Here is a 20,834-nt window from a genome sequence, read left to right on the forward strand (position 1 = left end):
AATGTATGAGGTAAACAGGAAAGATTCCACCCGCAGCTCAGCCCACTTCCCAAGGAACCCCTGTTGATAGGTGGGTGTGGAGTTTTCCAGATTTTGTCTGTGACGGTGCATGGTGCAGGTATATATTTTGAGTTTGTATCTCTATTTCCATATAGTTCAATACAGTGTATTAAAACAGCGATGTATGGGAATTCCCTGTCGGTCCAGTGGTTAGGACTCAGCACTTTCACCGCCACAGACCTGGGTTCGATCTCTGGGTGGGGAACTAAGATCCCACAAGCCGTGCAGCATGGCCAAAAATTCAAACAAAAAAACGGCAATGTAAATACTGGAGAAAAGTGGCTTTTCAATTAATGGTACATTTTGGACTCCCCGAGCTCATACATCATCATCGGATGTTATGGATGAAGGAGATGGAGTCTCAGAGGTCATGGGGCTTGCTAAATGTCACCCACTGTCGTGCCCCCAGTCTAGGACTTGACTTGGGTCTGCCTGTCCCACCCCAAAGCGGGTCCCCTTCAGACACTGTACAAAATACACTTGTTCGGGCTTCCCTGGTGGCGCAGTGGTTGAGAGTCCGCCTGCCGATGCAGGGGACACGGGTTCGTGCCCTGGTCCGGGAGGATCCCACATGCCGCGGAGCAGCTGGACCCGTGAGCCATGTCCGCTGAGCCTGCGTGTCCGGAGCCTGTGCTCCGCAACGGGAGAGGCCACAGCGGTGAGAGGCCCGTGTATCGCAAAAAAAAAAAAAAAAAAAAATACACTTGTTCATTGTCCTTTCATGAAACACTCATTCAATGCTGGGGGTTTAAAGACAAGAAGGCCCAGGTGAAGGAGCTCTCAACCCAGGTGAGACAGGGCCAGACTTGGACGCCCCAAGACAGGGGTGTAAGGGACAGACCTGGGGAAGCCAGAGGGGCAGCAGGGCCTCTGTCAGGGAGAGCAGGGCAGGCTGCCTGGAGGAGGAGACATGGGAAGTGGGCCTTGAAGGTTGAATGGAGGTCCGGCAGGCATAGTGGAGCCTGGGGGCAGGGTGGAGAGTCACCCCCACTGATGGCCAGCTGCACAGCTTAGGAGTTTCCCTAACACTTGACATCCAGGAGTAGGAGCCAATACTTGGCCCCAGGCCTCAACCGTAAGTCCCAACAACAGGCTCAAAAGTTTGCTGCCTGGGCTTCCCTGGTGGCGCAGTGGTTGGGGGTCCACCTGCCGATGCAGGGGACGCAGGTTCGTGCCCCGGTCCGGGAAGATCCCACATGCCGCGGAGCAGCTAAGCCCGTGAGCCATGGCCGCTGGGCCTGCACGTCGGGAGCCTGTGCTGCGCAATGGGAGAGGCCGCAGCAGTGAGAAGCCCATGTACCGAAAAAAAAAAAAAAAAAAGTTTGCTGCCTGCTGCAGCACAGTGCCAGCCCTACCCAGATGGGGAAACTGAGGCTCAAGCAGGCACTGAGACTTTGGAGAACTCATTGTGCAGCCTGGGACCGGGCTCTTCCCCTTTCTGGGTCTCAGTTTCCCCATCTGTACAATAGGACAGGACAGCTGGCAGTCATGTAGCCGGGCAGGAGTTTGCCTCCAGCCCCAACAATAACTGTCACCACTGCTCCTCCCCTCCGACTGTCCCCATGCCCCAAACACATGGGATTTTGACAAGTTACCCCTGTCCTAGGGGCTGGACCCTAGGCCTCAGCCCCTCCTCAGTGGGAGGGGGGCAGTTTGGGGGTGTGACCCCACCCTCGGGCTGGCCAAGGAGGGGTGAGGAGGGCACACAGTGAAGGGGGTTACGGATCTTCAAGGACAACGCCTACTTCACAGGTGGGGAAACTGAGGCCCAAGAGGACAGGATATGGAAGGATCAGTAACAAAACCAGTCCCTCTAAACCCTCTCTAGGAGTGGTCCTGGATTACCCTGCAAATCGGCTGTACCTTTCACTGGAGGAAACCAGGCACATTGTCCCACCACCTGCTGTGGCAGGCTCCCCTTCCCCTCCCCGCAACTCCCAGCTGGTGCATATCCAGCCCTCATGATGCCCCTTGGGTGGGTGTTGGCCAATTACTGGATAGAGGGGGAAGTCAAGGCCTGGAGAGGCAGGGTCCCCTGCCCAGGCTGATGGGCCTCCTGGGAAATCAAGGTCACCTGCCGCAGCTGTGCTGGCTCCAGGACGGTCAAAATTGGAGGGAGGGGGTGACGGGGTTAGAGGGATCTGGGGGTAGAAGAGAGGGGTGGCAGCTGGACCTGTGTCCTGAATATAGTGCAAGGACATGGTCCGGAGGGGTCAGGGCTGCAGGCTCTGGTTTGCAGTGGAGCGCTTCCCAGAGTCCACAGCTCCACTACGCCCTGGCGAGGCAGGCATGGCTGGGGAAACAGGGGAACCCCCAGGGTTGCCCCCAAAGTCGGATGACACAGGGACACTGGAGGCAGGCAGTGAGGTGGGGAGACCCCAGAAATGCCATTTGAAGGGCTTTATCCACAAAGGTGTTCTAACTGGGGCCAAAGTTTCGGGATAACCCATATGGCTATGGATGGGGAACTTGTGAGATAAATGACAGTCCAAGACATTGTTACACATAAATGTTTTTTGGAAAGTTAAGTGGAAAAAAGCAAAAGGCAAAACAGAATGTGAAGTATAATTTTCATTTTTAAGAAGGTCTGTATCTAAAATATGCCCATATATAAAATCATCAAGGGACTTACCCGGTGGTCCAGTGGCTAAGGCTCCATGCTTCCACTGCAGGGGGCACAGGTTTGATCCCTGGGAAACTAAGAGCCCACATGCTGCGTGGCCAAAAATAAATAAAGAAAATAAAATAATCTACACATAGGAACCTGATACCTGAGTGCTGTGGGTCGTGGAAAATTATCTTCCCACAGAACACACTTCTGTACCTCCTGACTTTAGCCAGGCATTACTTATTCACAAACAGTACTTGAAATCAAACTCATGTGGAAAGACTGTTGAGACGACGAGGAAGCAAGTCTCTAGGCGGCATGCATCGTAAGCCTTAAATTATTATTTTTTGTTATTTTTACATGGGAGTGGGAAAGAGGGGAAACCTCTGTGCTTTGTTCCGCGTGTATCTGGGTCTTGCATTTTCAAAAATCTTTTACAAAAGAAAATGTACTCATGTTGCTTGAATGGGCACGTTTGCATGTATTACGTGTGCATGTTATGTAGGTCCGTGTGCAGGCATAGCAAAGGCCTGCTTTAACACTGGAGACTGGAGCTCCTCTGGCAGCACCCTCTGCCTCTCACGGTCCTGGTCCAGAAGGCTTCCAGGGAGAGGAGAGGCTGTGGGGGGGAGGACGTGGAGGCGAGGGGCCCTCCAGGCTGAGAATGGTATGTTCAGGTTCCAGTTAGCCCTAAATGACAAGGTAGCAGAGGAAGAAAGCCTTCCCAAATCGCAGAGGGGAAACTGAGGCCTGAGGTGGAGAGACCTGCCGGAGGTCAAAGCCTGAACAGTGTCCTGGGCTGGAGAACCTCATTCTGTGTGCCTTTGTCTAAGTGACCTGCCCCAGCCCTGCACAGTGATAAAGGAGAGCTGGGAAGGGGGGCTCCCAAGAGGGAGGAGGAGAATGGGTGGGGTCCTTATAGGTTCTGAGCAACTTTCTCAGGGAGCGGCACTAAAGCTCATGGTCAGACACCAACCTCCAGGGCTCTGGTGAAGATGACAGCAAATGTGTGGGAGGTTCTCGGATGACAAGAGCTCCCATCATGATCATGCGGGTCCTCATCACTCCTGAGTGTCCTCTGGGACACAGTGAGAGGAGAGGTTCAGGGGTCTCACACCAGCTTCCTAAGGGGCACTGTCTCCTCCTTCCCTCCCTTTCTTGCTGACAAAGGCCCCCCAAACCCTTCCTGGGCTCCCTGCTACCCCGGGCACAACCATATCCCAGGCTCCTGCCCATTACACTGTGTTCAGGTGGAGGTCCCTGCAGGTCCTGTAGGTGCCAGGCTTGCCCACCTATGTGCTCTTTACCCTCCCTCCTCACCAGAAGGGCCAAGGGGCTGCTGATGGAGGAATCATACACAGGCTGGGCAGAATATGGGAACAGCAGGGAGCTTTGAAGATGTCCCACAGGCCAGCTCCTAACTCAGGGGGAAGCCCAGGTGGGCCTTGGTCTAACTCTGGCAGCTGTAACCCCGACTCTGAGATCAGGGAAGGCCTTGAGGTGGGCAGGTGAATTGTGGGCAGCTCAGGTAAAGCTCCCATGTCCCGACACCCTCTCAAAGGCAGATTTCTGTACCCAGCAATAAACCCCCCTCTCTACAGAAAACAGAGTGGACCCACCCACTATGTTTGGCCCTGATCACTACCTGCTTTCTGGCACCCTCTAGGCTTCCCCAGCTGCAGCAAGCCAGTCAGAAAGGCCCCCGCAGGCAGAGGGCATGCCTGGGAGGCAGGAGTGTTTACGATCTGGCTCCACGTAGGCCCTACAACATCTACCATGTGTTCCCCAACCAGTCTGATTTAAAAACACATCAACGGAGACCATGGAAAATTAGGTTTCCTCTACATTTATTTCAACTGCTAAATGATTAACAACATCCACAACTTCTTAGATTAAAAAAAAAGAAACAAAACCCAAAGCTTCCATTTTGTAACATCACAAATGTCTTCTAGGTTTTACCAAGGACCAAAAACGCTAAATTTCTCTATATGATTTCCAGTGATGGAAACAAGGCAGAGACAGTAAGCACCCAAAGTGGTGAGTTAGCACTTTCCGGATGCCTGTCGTCCTCATGGAAGAGACCCTGGAACTAGAATGACAGAAAAGACACTGTGACTTTGACAAGGCTATGCAACTGCACATCGCACTTGCTCTCACACGTGCTCTCCGCAGAGTGGCCTCTGCTGGAGAGGGCAAGGGCGGGCACAGAGGGCCAGCACGCTGGTCCCCAGCCGACAGCTGGCACAGGGACGCACCACCACGCTCCTCCCCGGCCCACGCAACACCTTCACTGCCTCAATGCCAACTCCACAGAAGCGCCACCTGAGTGCTTACAGGACTTTCCAGGCTCAAGAAGTAGGTGCTCCCTTTGACGACTGCCAAAGGCTCACAGTGTCAGCTCAAAGCAGGACACCCCCAGGAGGAGGAGTGGCAGGAGGCTGTGGGAACAGGGCTCAAACCCTGGGAATTCCTAAAGTATTTTACTTATAAATAAAAGCAGAGGAAAGCCAAGAATGAGTATACTAGGACAAAGCGAATATGATGCTTGAAAAAAGAGCCAGGACCCATGCTGGGGGGTGCACACCTCACTCAGCACCAAAGGGTGCTCTGTGAAAGGCCATGCGGGATCAAGGCCCTGTTCTCAGAGTTCTATCCCTTTACCTGATCCCCAGCCAACATGGAAGGCTGTTGGAAAGATTAGAAAAAAAAACCCATAGCTGTGGTTCCCCAAAACCACACCACCCCTGCAGGCTATTTCAACTCTGCTGAAGAACCTCCAGCATGTCCGTGGCCATAAAGATCTGCCAGTTGCCAAAGCAACAAAAGTGACCAGAAGCAAGCAGGGCCCTGGGGACTACCCGTGGCATGAAGAAGGGCAACATCAGGCGGGCACGTGAGATGCTGGCACAGGCCCGTGACGCTGTGCTGGTGAGCGTGGGCCAGACAGACAAGACAGATCCAGAGGAGCCTGGGACTACAGCCCAGGAGGTCTCGGGCTTTGAGAAAGCAAGGATTTCATAACAGCCAATACAAGTGGCTGACAGGGTAACTCACTGCTGTGTCCCCCAAGCTTATAGTATCAGCAGGATCCTGTTTTCCAGATTTTAGCATGTATTTAAAACTTCAACACTGCTGCTTTGTGAGGAAGGGCTGAGAGATTCCCACAGCCTGAGAATTTCGCATGTAGTTGCAAGAGGCAGAGTGCGAGAAGCTGGAAGGGGCGGCAATCATACGCCTTGAAATAGCAAACAGCTGCACAGCCCACCCCAAGAGGATCCTTTCTGCTCTGTACAAAGGCCCTAATAAAACAATTCTTTACACTGCCACACATGCAAAAACTGAAGAGTCTTGAAGAGTTTACACCTCCCACCCCTTTGTAGGAGAGACTCCATATGTGGTTTAAGAAAAAAAAACTAGTTTGCTTTGTGGATTCTAAGAGACACGTAAATTTGGGGAAAGTTTCATCGGTGTAATGATTACTCCCCCCTGAATACAGCTGCTGAATACATTGCTGAAATTTCATCAAGTCTCTTGGGATGCATTTAAGAGATGAGACTCCATAAATAACACGTTCATCGAATCCAGTACCTCCACTTGTTTAAAGAGCTTCAGCACTCCAACCGACAGCTGTGGTACCAAAGCACAGACCTCATTATTACTGATTTATATTCCCTATTTAAATTTGAGAAGATATGATCTGTGACTGTTTCGGTATCAAGTTTGCAAGCAGATCACTTTTAGAGAGCAATGTGTCCCAGGACAGGAAAACCGACAGGAGCTGGTTCCTGAGCACTTAAAGGGTGCTGGTGCTTTCAAGGGCAGCCCCACCTTCTGAGCGGAACCAGGGGAGACTTGGAGAAGACTTGCTGCCAAAAGCATTTGGAAGAGGGTGAAAGGCAAAAGCAGATTGGAAATGGTGCGTTCTTTTTTTAAGAAAAAGAAAAGCCAGCGGGTGGAACCTCCGCACCAGAAACTGCAGAGATGTTTGTTTTTCGTGTACACACCAAACCTACTTGGGCACTGGTTCCAGGGCAGATCCGGGACAGAGGTGGCGTTTTAAGAGTAATTGCTGCTTCAAGCCTTATCTTTCTCACCAATGGTTTTCATCTATTCAGGGAGAGAACGATTTTGTTCAAAACTGAGAGGAGAGGAGAAAGATAGGAGAAAGATAGGATATTTATAGGCCAAAGGCCCCTCAGAAGGAAAAGGATTTGAAGACCCTCAGAAAGGGATGAGGCAGAGTGGCGTCCTCTGCAGCACCAGCTTCCAGGTCACCCTTACACTCGTAAGACACCAGGCCACTCCCGTGGTGGCTTGTTTCCACAAGATGGCCACATACAGTCGCACCTGGGAGCCCAGTGCAGAGGCCGCACCATGGGCTGCGTGCAGTGGCGCTTGGCGAGCATTGGGCTCGTTCCTTCAGCCTGGAAGGTGAGAGGTGGGACACATCCACATCCAAACACTCCTTTTGTTTCCCTCACAAAATTTTATGATTTAGGGGGAGTGATATCTTGATGTTTGGGTTTTGAGGAGTGGGGCACACTAACTTTTCTGGAGGAAGCTTCTCTGTGTACCAGAACATCAGCTTAGGCAGAATGCCCCCCACACTAGCTCACATACGTACCTATTTGTTGGCCCGTTTGTGTCTGTACATCTGCATCATCCTCTGACGGAACACGTCAAACGTGTCTTCTTTGTGCTCCTGCCCGTCGGCACCCAACCCCTCCCCTTCCGAGGCAGTTCCCCTAAGGAGCAAAATGGAGAGTTAGCTACACCTGAGCCCAGAGCCCGGCCACCAGGAGATGGAAAACAGCCTGAGTCATCTGAGTGGGACAGAGGTATGAGGGACACACAACAGTGACAGCAAGGGAGGGGGAAAACAGAGACACAATTCACAGTGGGGAACAAGGGATACTCACCCGGGCAGGCATGCGAACTTTCTGAGAAGTGTGCTCAGAACCAGCCCCTGATTACGGCAGAAAGCCTCCCCAGCAGGTGCTAAGCTCAATTTTAACTGAAATGCTTGCTGGCTGCTAATGGGGCTTAATAAACTCTGGGCTGTGCTCTACCCTGGCTAGTCTGCATGTGGGCTCCTGGAAAAGGGAAGTGGCTCTTAGCGTAACTACCCAGCATTACCACTCAAGCTTTTATGATAATAATGAATGTGGCCAAATGCCAGGGACCAAGTCTATGCAAGTGCAGCAAGGAGCTGTATGAACACCTGCATATGTAAATGATCTGCTATAACCCATGTTCGACATGAAGGAAACCAAGGATCAGACTGCAGGTCAAAGGACTTAGGACCAGAATCCCACAGAAAGCCTCATCTCCCCAGGCACGGTTGCCCATCCCCACCCCTGGCCCCCAGCGCCCACTGCGTACACACTGACAGGCTCCCTGATGCCCTTCCCACAGGAGCCCAGGCCGTGACCCTCCTTCCAGCCCATCTTCTGTAACATCTGGAACCCCAGGTTCTTGTCGGTCAGTTTCTGCTGGGCGAAATCAAAGTCCTGGGGTTTCTGAGGAGAGAGAAGAGTGTGGCACGTGAGGTGCAGCAAAGCCCCTGGAGCAAGGGTCTGCCCTGCGTTACACCTGGACATGGTCCAGTACTAACACCCCTAATGCCTCCCTGACTCCACAGATGCTCAAGATCAAGCCATGGTCCTGGCAATATTCCCTGGGTGGGTTCAGACCTCTAAAGGTTGGAGGTCACCAGCCTGAGGTATCCCCACAGAACCACACCAGACCAGCCTCTCAGGCTTCACCATGACCACTCTTGTTGCAGTGTTGAGACTGTGAATTAAACTTCGTGAGGGGATGGTGGGTCCTGGGGCCAAAGGGTGAGTAGGAAGAGCCCAGAGTGAAGACCTGGATAAAGAGAGTGGCCCTGTGATGACCAAAGGGCATACCCCAGCCTGAGGGACACAGGGCACAGGACTTGAGGCAGGAAGGCCCCTGGAGTGCAGGAGTCAGAGAGGCAGCAGGGCTAAGGCAGGAGGGATCCAGAAAGGCAGTGGAGAGAGGCTGTACAGAAAAATCGGCTCAAAGGGTCCTCCCTATTTGACCCCCACTCCTCTCCCACTGCTTCATTAATTCCCATGGGCTTCCAAAACTCTGAGCAGTGACCCTATCCTGGAAGCTTCCCTGGCTGCCCTCAGGCATTACTCAGCAAACCTGACTGACCTATGTGTCTTTCTGGTCCTTCCCAGGTCTGGAGCTCTGAGAGCTCCCCAAGGGCAGGGACCGGGTTTCACTTGGACTCTGGGGTCCATGTCTAGCACAGAGCAGACCTCACTGAGAGCCAGTGCAGCTGGGAAGAAGGATGGGGCCTGGGAAAGACCTTGTGGGTGGAAAGGTAAGAAGCCCTAGAGGAAGTCTGGGCTCCAGAGCTGACTGTGGGAAGACAAATTAAAAAGCCTAGAGGCCTTTGGAGGAGAAGCCTGCCCAGTGTGAGCAAAGGGGATTTCCATTCACTCATGAATATTCATTAGCACCCACAGTGTGCTGGAACCGCTGGGCAGCTGGGGGCTCAGAGTCCCTGCCGCCTGAGCCAATTTCTTTAATCCGTTTACTAAACACTGAACACAGCCTGTCCCCAGGGCCTCACATGCTCCCAGGGAGAAGGTTCCTCTATCCTGATCAAGGCAGCTGGGAGTAGTGGAGAGGGTCTGAGCAGGGGACAAGTGGGGAGGGGAAGAGGATGGGGAAGGCAGAGGGAAGGCTGGCCACTGGTCCCCAAATGGCAGGCTTGCATCCCCCTTCGGGAAAGCTGTTCAGGTGGGAGCAACAGGAGGAACAGGGGTCCACTCAGCTGGACAGATCTTTGTGAGTGTTCAACTGTGTCTAAGAATCACCCTGCCTGGCTTCCTGGGGCTGGAGCAAAGCCATGCACCATAGGCCAGGCTGAGGTGTGCACAGAGAGCTGTAGGGGAGACCTCCTCCCTGCCTGCAGTCACCCCAAAGAGAGACCCATGTTTGCAGGACACCAGCTGGCTGCACACCGGGTTAACATACATTTCATTTAATCCTCAAGGTATCTCCTACCTGCAGGATAGGTGCAACTGCCCCACTTTACAGATGTACAAAACCTCAGGATTCACATGCCAAGATTAGATGGCCAGGTTGAGCCTGAAAAGGCTGCCTTCTCACCAGGCTGTGCCTCACCCAGGCCACCAGATGGGTACCCGGGTGCTGGGTCAGCTTAAAACCCAACACAGCTGTTAAGACCATAAGCTTCGGGTACAGGAAGGTCCCTGCTCTCAGCTGTAACTGGGGTCACACTGATGCTTCATTTGGCCATTGATATTGATGCAATGCACTCAGAACAGGTCTGAGCCACAACTTGGGCTTTGCTCATCCCCTGACACCAGCAGAGACCTCGCCTGGTTCCCCACTCACCTCCCTGACCTCTAGAGACCTGTGATGTCCCCACATGTATCCCAGGTGAGCTTGTGTAGCCTCACCTGCCCCGACATGTGTCAGCCCAGATGTCTGGAGTGTGCCCCCGTCTTCTTCCAATGACCCGCTCCCACAGGGGCTCCCCATTTCAGTCAATGGCAGCTCCATTCTCTTAACTGTCCAGGCTGACAACCCTGGAGTCACCCTGGGCTCTTGGCTTTCTCTGTTCCACATCCAATCCATGAGCAAGTCCCACCAACTCCACCTTCGCCTCTCCTGGACCCCCGGCTCTGCCTCGCCCCCCACCCCACAGGCTGCTCTCAACACAGCTGCCATGGTGGCCATGTCTTCCACCCAAATCCCCACCGTGGTTCTCCAATGCCTCTCCCAGAGAAAGGGCCACAGTGCTGACATCCATCGACAAGCCCTATGTGACCTGGGTGCTTGCCACCTCTACTTCCTCACCCCATCACTCCATTCTAGGCACAAAGGGCTCCCTGCTGACCTGTGACTGATTTGGGGCTTCTCCTAGGCCTCCCTGCTTAAAGGGTACCCCCAACCCACCTTATTGCTTGCCTCCCTTTGACCTGCTTCTCTGCACCCACAGCACCCACCATTCCCGGTCCTGCACATTTCTATTGCTGCCAGCCCCGCTCATGGCTGCCTCTAGGTGGGCAGATGGAGCTGGGAGCACAAGAGGTGCTGACCAGTTAATAAACACACATGCGTACGCACATGCGCTCGGCTTACTAACAAAGTAGCACACTTTTAACCACAATTATAGTCTACTAAATCTGAACTTCTCATTGGCTGAGACATTATCTTGTTCATCTCTCCAATCCATTGCACATATCAGGCCTCATACATCCGTTAAGTAGACTAATTACTCCCTCTTGTGGTTTTGGGCAATGCAAAACACTTTTAAGAAGTCCCGGGAGAGAAAAGGCTGTGTGTTGTGCTTTGTATGCTGACACCTGGCCTGAAGTATGAGTATAGCTTAGTCACGCCAGTGCCCTTTGGAACTCTGGCAAACTCTGACTACGTCACACGTGAGGACTCACAGCCACACTCACCTTCTTCTTGGTCACGGGACGACCCCGAGGCCTGTCATAGGCAATTCGAACTGGTTCGTGAACTGGAAGACAAAAGAAATGTATATATACACATATATGTACTTTCCCCAAATTATTTAGAGGATGAGGGTGCTGCAGTTTTGGCTTATAGCCCCTCTGCGGACAGAAGGTGGCTAGGAGCTGCACCACAGGGCCAGCCATTTGGCCCTGACTCCTCTCAGGAATCTTGTGACCCATGGAGTGCAGAGGCAGAACAGAGGCTCAACTGAGGGCTGCCTTGCTATGGGAGAGTCTACCTAAGCATGATTCCCACGTTTATGACGAAGGACTTGACACGTGGGTCATTTTCCATGACCGTAGGAATACATTTTGCTTCAACAAATGAGCTATTTGCAACACTGTGCCCTCCTCACGTCCCTGTGACTGTTCCATAGATAGAGAAGTAAAGTCCACTCAGAACTTTCTAGTAAAAACAACCATGCTTCTCATACACAGCACCACATCACGTTATTATTATTGTTATTATTATATTTGACAAAGGAGAGATCAGCAGGTCTGGTACTATCTCATCAACCACCCTATCAAAATAACTGAGAGCTTCTAAAGTAGAAAGAATTCCACTTTCCCCCCATAAAAGCCATCTTAACAAGCATTCTGATGTGCTACCATACTCTGATAAGTTCTGAAGGACATAAGAGTTTAGTAGAACAGTTAGAAATCCATTGCAACACCAAGGTTTCCAAACACAAACCACGAGAACTGTTCCTTTAGCAGGAGAAACTATACTGACACTGCTGGGTGTGAATATGATGGTCTCAATAATGTAGAACACACAGGCTCTCCGCACACAATGGAGCCCTGTTCACCAAAACCACCTGCCACACAAGCATCGCAGCATCAGCCCCACACAGGCCCGGCTGTGTGGAAACCTGGGTGGGCAGTGAGCAGCCCAACAAAAGGCGGGACATGATGTGATTCGCCTACTGACAGCCTAGAAAAGGCAAAACCACAAGGCCAGAAGATGGTCTGTGGTTGCCTGGGCTGGGTAGAGGAGAAAACTGCAGAGGGACACAGAGACACTTCTGGGACGAGCTCCAGCTCGGCTGTACTGGGGGGCTCATGCCTATACACCTTTGCCAAAACTCCGTGAACTGTCCACTTGAAAAGGGTGCACCTTTACTGCTGGTAAATTGTACCTCAAGAAACTTGACCCTCCCCACAGGCAGGAAGGAGATGGCCTTCCATGGCCAAGGCTGGCAGAGCATGGATTGCACAGCTCCCACTAACTGCTGCCCAAGACTGATCCCTGTCCGTGTCCTCCTGCCTCATCGTCACCAAGCAGTCATCACAGCTCTGGGGTCTTTGGGGAGATGGAGGCACTCAGAAAGCTGGGCACGCCTCAAGATCACAGGCAGGAAACAGCCAAGATGACCCAGGCCCATTCCTTCCACAGCCAGGACTCCCTTGTTGGAAGCTGAGCAATAATGGAAAATAACAAGCAGCATGTGGGGTGCTAGAAGCCAAACGCAGCATCTCCTTAGAGTGCCAACCTCAGACCAACTGGAAACGTCAGTTTCTCATGAACATTTTGGACTGCGTGCAAAACCAATAGGACTATTTTAGGTTAAAAACATAAGACCGAAGAACCCCATGTTGTGTTGGCCCTGGGAGTGTTCTGGAAGGTAATGTCCAGGTTAGCTGGAGTAATCAGAGGCGGAAAGGGTGACGGGGGCCAGCTGGTCATCTTGCACCTGAACTTGGGCTGAGGGCCAGGTAAATTCTTCAAAACAGTCAGACAACATCTCCACAATTTTTCATGGCCCACAACCGAGCACCATGACTCCTCCTCAGGTGTTAAACAGAAGACCGTGCTGGGGGCACTGTGTCAATAGCCAGGCACTTACCTTTGGGCTCCTGGATGAGACACAGCCTCTTGGGAGCCGGAATCATGCCGACCTTCAGCGACTTGCTGCTGACTCTCTTCCGGGGGAAGCAGGCCCCTGAGGAGGACTGTGACAGGGCAGGCGCACCAGCCGGGCCATCCTCGGTCACCCCACTCAGGAGGCCATCAGCTGGGGGGCTGCCCTCCGAGCCCTCAGACTTGGTCGACCCTCCTGCCGGCCTGGAGGCCCCTCCAGGAGTGGGGGCCTCCTCACTCCCTTCCTCGTCCTCCTCATCCTCCTCCTCGTCCTCGTCTTCCTCAGGCATCACCTCTGGGCTCTCCAGCTCAGCCTTGTGCTGAGAGGGCTCATCCTCAAACTCTCCTTCCCCCTCCATGGGCTCCAGGGGGCTCTCCTGAGAATCGGTGCTCTTGCTGGCAGGAAGGTTCAGAGGAGATGACGTAAAGCAAATCGATGGGCACAGTTCAAATACTTTCTTTCGATAGAATTTGAAAGCTGAACTGTTTTGGTCATGTAGAAACCTGGGATAAAGATGAAATACATTGGTTAACCAGAGGGTTCTCTATAAACATTCGTATTTTCTGAAACTGTCCAAATGGACTTGACAAAGCTGGGGGTGGGACAAAGAAGCGAACACATGACCTCTTTCCACCAGCTGTGGTTGATGGGCAGCTTTACAATGAGATAGAAAGCTTGTAGAGTACTAGTAATTTAACGAAGTAGCCAGAACATAAGAGGCCTTATTGCTTTCTCGGGGAGGGAGCTGGAGGAACAAGGTATACAGGGACGACCAGAGAACGTGCTAGAACGAGCTCTAACACTACAGCCAGGAGATCCAAACTGGGCCTTACCTCATCTCTTTCTGATTACGTCACCGGCCACTCTGGGCCTGGGTGTGCTCACTGTGACTCTCTGGTTCCTCCCATACTCCAGCCATGAGATGGAGAGAGGTGTGTCACCTCCTGCCTCATGTCCTGCAGCAAAGCTGTGTGAACATGCTGGCAAAAAGGCCTCTCTGAGCCTCCGAGTCCAATGGCCCTAGCCACAGCTTGGAGCTGCGGCTGGTGTGAGAAACCGAAAACACACAAAATTTACTTGGGCCAAAGGAAAGACAGCCCTTGTTCTTGGACAGGACAACTCAGGCTCATAATGAAGTCAATTCTCCCTTAATTAAATATTAACGTATAAAAGTAAAAGCATTATTTTTTTCTGGATCTGATTCTTAAGTTCATATAGAAACATGAGTATGTAAGACTATCTAGGAAACCCCTGAACAAGATCAACAAGGGGCTCGGTTCCACCAGGTATTACAAGGTGTGTTAAGCCTCTATAGTTAAAACAGTGTGGTACTTGTCTATGGACAGACAGACCAAGAGGAAGGCCAGAAACACAGTATCTGATGAAGGTGGCCTCTCAAATCACTGTGAAAAAGAACAGTCTTTTCAACGAATGGTGTTGGGACAACTGGGCGGCTTTTTACAAAAATATTTAAATTGGATCTATGCTGTACTCTCTGCTCCTGAATAACCCCACACCGATCAGAGATCTAAATGTAAAAACCAAGCCATACAAGTTGTAGAAGAAAATACATAAATGTCTTTATAATCTGAGTGTAGGGAGATTCTTTCTAACTGTAACTCTGTATCCAGGTGCAACGAGATAAAACAGAAATTTTACTAGATCAAACGTTTCTGCACTGCAGAACATACCATAAGTAAAGTGAAAAATATCCAACTATGAAGGAAATAGATACAATTACATTACAGGTAAAAGGTCAGAGAAACTAGAAAGAATAAATCCAAAAATCCCAATTGAGAAAAAGGGCAAAGATTAAGAACTTCTGCCCTCCAAAAGACACTGCTAGAATGAGAAAACAAGTCACAGACTGGGAGAAATTATCTGCAAACCACACACTTGACAAATAACTTGTATCAAGAATACATAACAAACTCTCAAAATTCATTAATAAGTAAATAAACGACCCAATAAAACAATAGGCCAAAGATCCGAGCAGACACTTCACTAAAAAAATACATAAACACATGCAAAGATGCTCAGCACTGTTAGTCCTCAGAGAAACACAAATGAAAACCACCCCTCCCCCGCACCAAGAGGGCTAACATGAAGAAGACTGACACTATCAAGTGCTGGTGAAGATGGGGAGGAACCAGAACTCTCACCCAAGCTGCTGGAAATGCAAAACTGTGCCACCACTTAGAAAGACTGTCTGGAAGTTTCTTCAAAAGTTAAACACAGACCCACCATGTGAGCCAGTCTTTCTCTGCCTCAGTATTTTACTGGAGAGAAATAAAAGCAGACCTTGTACATGACTGCTCACAGAAGGTTTATCTGAAATTGTCCCTGAATGGAAACATCTCAATGCCATCAACAGCTGAATGGGTAAATAACTGTGGTCCAGCCATACAATGCGATACATTCAGCAATAAACAGGAATGAACTATGGATACACACAACATGGATGAACCCTAATAACTATGTGGAGTAAGAAGCCAGACAAAAGGAGAAAACAAACTGCATTTACACAAAATTATAGAAAATGCAAACTATTTACAGTGAGAGAACCCTGATCAGCAGCTGCCTGCAGGAAGGGATGACAAAGGGCACAAGGAAACTTTCGAGTCATGGATGTGTTCATCATCTTGATGTTGGTGATGGCTGCATGAGTGTAAACACGCATTAAAACTTATTAATGACAGGGACTTCCCTGGTGGCGCAGTGGTTAAGAATCCTCCTGCCAATTCAGGGTTTGAGCCCTGGTCCGGGAAGATCCCACATGCTGCAGAGCAACCAAGCCCGTGTGCCACAACTACTGAGCCTGCACACCACAACTACTGAGCCCATGTGCCACAACTACTGCAGCCTGCGCACCTAGAGCCCATGCTCTGCAACAAGAGAAGCCACCACAATGAGAAATCCGCGCTCCGCAAGGAAGAGTAGCCCCTGCTCACTGCAACTAGAGAAAGCCCGTGCGCAGCAACAAAGACCCAATGCAGTCAAAAATAAATTAATTAATAAAAAAACTTATTAGACAAATATGTGCAGTTTATGGCATGTCAATTATACCTCAACAAAACTTTTTTTAAAAAAAAGGGCAAATGATATGAACAGTTTACAGAAAGATATTCAAAGGACACAAGTTTATGAAAAGAGGTTCAATTTCACTCATAAGAAAAATGCAAACTAAAACTTCACTGAGAAAATTAGAAATTCCTCACCAATCCCACTGGCTCAAAGGCATGCCAAAAGGTGGGGGGTGGGGACAGGCACTCATGACACTCCTAGAAGAGTGGCCCTCAGGGAGGGGAATTCGCACTAACAAAACTTAGTTTGCATTGAACTATGATTCAACAATCCCCTTCTGGAAGATACCCAAAAGTTCTCACCACAAACACAGAGATTGTGTGTAAGGCCAAACTAGAAGTATGCGCTTAGCCACTACTGGGTCCCAGAAATGCTCCAGGAAATGTAAAGTTTTTAACTGTATTCTTAACTAAGCTGAGGCACGACTCTCTAGCATGTTGGGAGCAGGGTGAGCGCCCAGAACCCCTAGCTGGCAATAGGACACAATCCACACAGCGTAGGAACCCCACACTCCAAGGGGAGCCCAGCCGGGTTACGGCTCGGTACTGGGAACACATGGCCCTCAGGCAGCCTCTCCCTGAAGGAGAACCCGCACCCCGCAGGCAGAGTGGGGCTCTGGTTCTGTGGCCTCTGGGCTGTGTAGTGTTGAATGATTACGCCATCTGAAGAATGGGGAGGAAAATGGTGCCCCCTCCTGGCACAAGGGTGCCACGCCATCACTGAGTGGAAGTGCTTGCTGCTTACATCTGGACCAAAACCCACCAACATGCTACATGAGCAGCACATTCTCATCCTGCCCAGAGTAGCCAGCATGACCAGGGACAGTGCCCTCCTCCTCCTCAGACTCATGGGCGAGGACACACTCTCCTCTTTGCCTCTGCAAAGGTCCCGGGGAAACTATAAGTCCCTCGGCCAGGGCATTCCCTCCCCCTTCCCCTGGCCAACGCCCATTGAACCTTCAGATCCAGCTTAAACTTCCCTCCGGGGGAGGCTTTTCCTGATGCCCCAGATGAGGGCAGGTCTCCCAACAACCCAAAACAGATGCTCCCTAACAGCCCTGAGCTCAGCAGAAGTGAAGTCGTGATTTATCCCGGGGCGATCCCCTGTGGGCTCTCAGGACACTCATGGGGTGAACTCCTGTGGGCTCTCAGGACACTCATGGCCTCAGATTAAAGGGGTGTGATGGGTACATACCAAAGGTCAGGGTTGTCAATGCTGTTTTCTATGCTGAATTGTTCAATCTCTGGTCCCACCTGAGCAACAAATTTGGCCAGTTTCTCTGCAGTCTCCATTGTCTTCGTATCAACTACAAAATAAAGCAACTGTCATGTATTGGTTCTGAGATGCCAATTCCCATGTGAACATCGTGGGGCTGTGGAGACTGATTACAAAGACGGCCCCTCACTGTACCCTTGCCCTTTGCCATGTGACTCTGCAGCTCTGTCCAGCAGAGGTGGACTCTCTTTTTTCCCCTTGAATTGGGGCTGGCCCTGGAACTCTTGCTGGCTACGAATGTGACAGAAATGTGGAGTCCAGGCCTCAGAGGGCTCAAGCACCTCCTCTGCCTCTCCTGGATGGCCAAACCCGACTGTCAGGTGAACTGCTGGTGGGTGACAGGCATGTAGCCCACTACCCCTATCATCTCAGCTGACAGTTCCAGACAACTGGCCGCTGCCTGCAGACAGTTTGCAGGCCCAGCCCAGCTGACTTGAAGCAACACTGGATGCCTCCTGTTTGAAGCCACAGTTTGGACTGGCTTGTTATGTAGCAACAGCTAGAGAAATGTAGCAGTTGTGTAGATTTTTTCCCTCTCCATTCCCACCTAGTGCTGAGTGGGAAGCACTGGCCAGAGGGCAGGCCTGTTGCAGTAGGAGAAGGTAATGGCTGGGAGAAACAAAAGAAACTGCTGGTCAACTAACTCTAAGGAAGGAAACACAGAGACCTTAGCAGGGAAGAGGAAGCAGAATGAGAACACGGGCAGCCTTATGGAACATATAACGGGCAAGAATAGAGAGAAATGGATCAAGGAGCTCAAAGCCCTAAGCACGGGCATGTGGCACACCCTGCTGGCCAGCAGGAGGACCTTGCAGGGAAGCACAGAGTCACCAGGCAGCACCTCGTGTCAGCTCCACACTCAGGATAAGAGGAAGGGTGCAGCAGGAGTCTAGGGCCAGCCCCTTGAGGAAGCAAGAAGAGAGACAGTGCCTGTGTGTGTGCCATCCTGGCCAGGTCCCTTTCGCTGCTGCCTGCTGCCCAGCCCAGCCCACTGAAGCCACCTGTCTCTGCAGAGAGCCCTGGGGATAGATGAGCATTGGGGCCCAGAGGAGGGGGACAGAAGTGAGCACTCACCATCAGTAGACAGGCAGGGAGAAGAGGTCTGAGGGGCTTCGGAGACATCCACTCCTGCTGGCTTGGAGGATGGGCCTGAGGCTTCTGGGCTGGGGTCCCGAGGAGAGGGTCCGGCTGGGTCTGGCGGGCAGTCCTTGGCAACATCATTGCCATCTGGTTGAGGTGGCTTTCCCTGCAAGGAGCCTGGAGCCTGCCGGCCATGGTGTTTCAGCCTGGTGCCTGAGGAGAGGAGGGTCTGGGTCCCGGTGGTTGCTCTCCTCACTTTACAGCCCCGGGGTCCTTGAGCTCGAAGCATCCCCCGCCGCCGCCCTGGTAGGAGCCTCTTCTTGAGGCTCCGGACCGCCCGGGAATATAGCATGGCCCGGACTGCACACTCTGCCGCCATCGGCTTCTGATCTGCTCCTGGCAAGTTCTGGCTCATCCGCTGCATTTCTGCCAGCTTCAGCTTATAATATTTATACTCCAGACTACTGTCATCAGATAAAAACCTGTATAACAAAACAGGAATAGCAGGACATTTGTGAATACACCAGCATGACCAAATTGTCACTGTAAATACACTTCTGCAAACCCTTTCTACTTAGTGGCCTCCCTGCTGTTGGAGAGGCTCCGCCCAGCTCCACCAAGAACCCAGCGCTGGGCCCTGGCCATCTGTCCTGCTCAGAGTGACCACAGGGTGACCAGGAGCTCTGACCGAACACTGGTCGATTCCTCCTCAATTTCCATCATCAGCAGCCATGAAGGAGCTCCCAGCTCCTGGTGGCCTCACAATACAAACCAGTTACCCTGAAACCATGGAAGCTCTCTGCTGTCAGGAAGTGGCAGGTGTTGCTCCTGGACATCACTTTCAGGAGATGACGCCCTTCAAATGGTGAGCACTCAGCGACCTTTTAACTACATCATTAAGGCACTGAGTGTGCCACCGCTGTGAAATCACGTGCCAGAGTCATAATGAGAACAGCACAGAAAAGAGGAGTTTGAGTTACATGTACTAACATAGAAAGAGATCCGTAATACAGCCCACGGAGAGCAAACTAGAGAAGACCAACATTGATACATACCATATGAAACTGCTTTGTGTACATGAAATCCACATATATTTGTTTTTTTCACATAGGTTGAAAGAATATAAAGCAAACTTAAGGATTTGCTCAAGGAACGGGTTAGAAAGAGGAATGACTGGATTAGAAGGGGAAGGTCACATTATTTACTTTGTTGACCATTTCATTAGCACTTTCTTTCATCTCTATTAACCCTTTCCTTGTAGTCTCTGGGCTTTTTGCACCATTTCCTTCTTGCTTCATGAACTGAATGCTTACCTTCACTCTATTTCTGATACACACACAAGGTCGCACCTTTCTCCCAACCGCTGTTACGGATGCATTCTATATGCAATGCTCTCCCCGCTACTCCCTTCTGAAGAGTTTCTAATTCCAATTCTAATTCTCTTTCATATAAAAGTTATTCAGAAGCCTGTTTTATTTTGGCTGTTGCTGGTTTCAACTTCTATGCATTGCACAATGTGGCCCACGTGACTTCCCTTTCCTGGGATATTCTGTAATTTTCTACACGACCTCATTCATAACAAGTTTTTTGTGAACGTTCAATCTCAGTTTGTGTTAAAGAACGAGTACTGTTTGGTGAGTATAGCAATATTTCATGCGGCTTTTGGACGCCTGAAGTTGAGATCATATATTAGATGAGGTTCCCAATTACCAATAACAGAAGCTGATTGGCTGTGAGGTGGCAGTGCACAGCAGGATGCTGGCAGCACCGTGTGATGTGGCATGTCCCTGGTGGGCAGCTCCATATGAAGCTCCTGTTGATGCTCACTGCACAGTCAAGGTCTGGCTGGATCTGAGGAAAGAGCCTGTGTGCTGGTTCCTCTGCTGCCCTGGACACTCTGCTGGGCCAACAGCAGCATCCTGCAAGATTGCATCCTAACAAGCAAGGGTTGCCACATAAGGGAAGGTTGACCAAAACAGAAGCTCCAGTTCTCAAGTCAAACGCAGCCCCTCATCCAGGGCAGACAGTGGAGTCAGTGCCCAGGTGACCTGGATCCCCAAGATGTAAGTCCCCTTCCCTTGGTCGGTTCTAATGCCAAGTGCATGCAGTGTGAGGACATGTCACAAACCCATCTCCCTTAGTTCTAGTGGAGTGTAACATCAAGAGCATAGAATACTCCTAAGCTAGCCTGCACGGTTCAAATCCCAGTGTAAACACTTATTAGCTGTGAGATTTACTGAATCTTTCTGTGCCTCAGTTTCTCCATCTGTAAGATGAGACGGATGATAATAATAAGCTACTTCATCATGTTGCTGTGAGGCTTGAATTATATATACA

General features: G+C 51.0%; 1 protein-coding gene across 11 annotated transcripts in view; it reads right to left on the bottom strand.

Annotated features, from left to right (window-relative positions):
* Nucleotides 1–4,498: 4,498 nt before the first annotated feature.
* Nucleotides 4,499–20,834, bottom strand: part of SUGP2 (SURP and G-patch domain containing 2) — a 31,138-nt gene continuing 14,802 nt past the window's right edge. For 6 of the 11 annotated variants that reach the window (XM_027084782.1, XM_027084780.1, XM_027084777.1 and 3 more), the window contains exons 5-10: nt 18,492–18,979; nt 17,337–17,448; nt 13,044–13,561; nt 11,140–11,201; nt 8,051–8,187; nt 4,499–7,413 (exon numbers count right to left, since the gene is read on the bottom strand). In XM_027084782.1, coding sequence (XP_026940583.1) covers nt 7,293–7,413; nt 8,051–8,187; nt 11,140–11,201; nt 13,044–13,561; nt 17,337–17,448; nt 18,492–18,979 — 1,438 coding nt within the window. In that variant the 3' untranslated portion in view covers nt 4,499–7,292. The remainder of the gene's footprint in view (nt 7,414–8,050; nt 8,188–11,139; nt 11,202–13,043; nt 13,562–17,336; nt 17,449–18,491; nt 18,980–20,834) is intronic. The other 5 variants (XM_027084779.1, XM_027084785.1, XR_003428337.1 and 2 more) reach the window with 4 other exon arrangements.

The sequence above is a fragment of the Aethalodelphis obliquidens genome, unplaced genomic scaffold (genome assembly GCF_003676395.1).
Source record: "Aethalodelphis obliquidens isolate GAN/ISIS:26980383/991018 unplaced genomic scaffold, ASM367639v1 scaffold53, whole genome shotgun sequence".
Taxonomy (NCBI): Eukaryota; Metazoa; Chordata; class Mammalia; order Artiodactyla; family Delphinidae; genus Aethalodelphis; species Aethalodelphis obliquidens.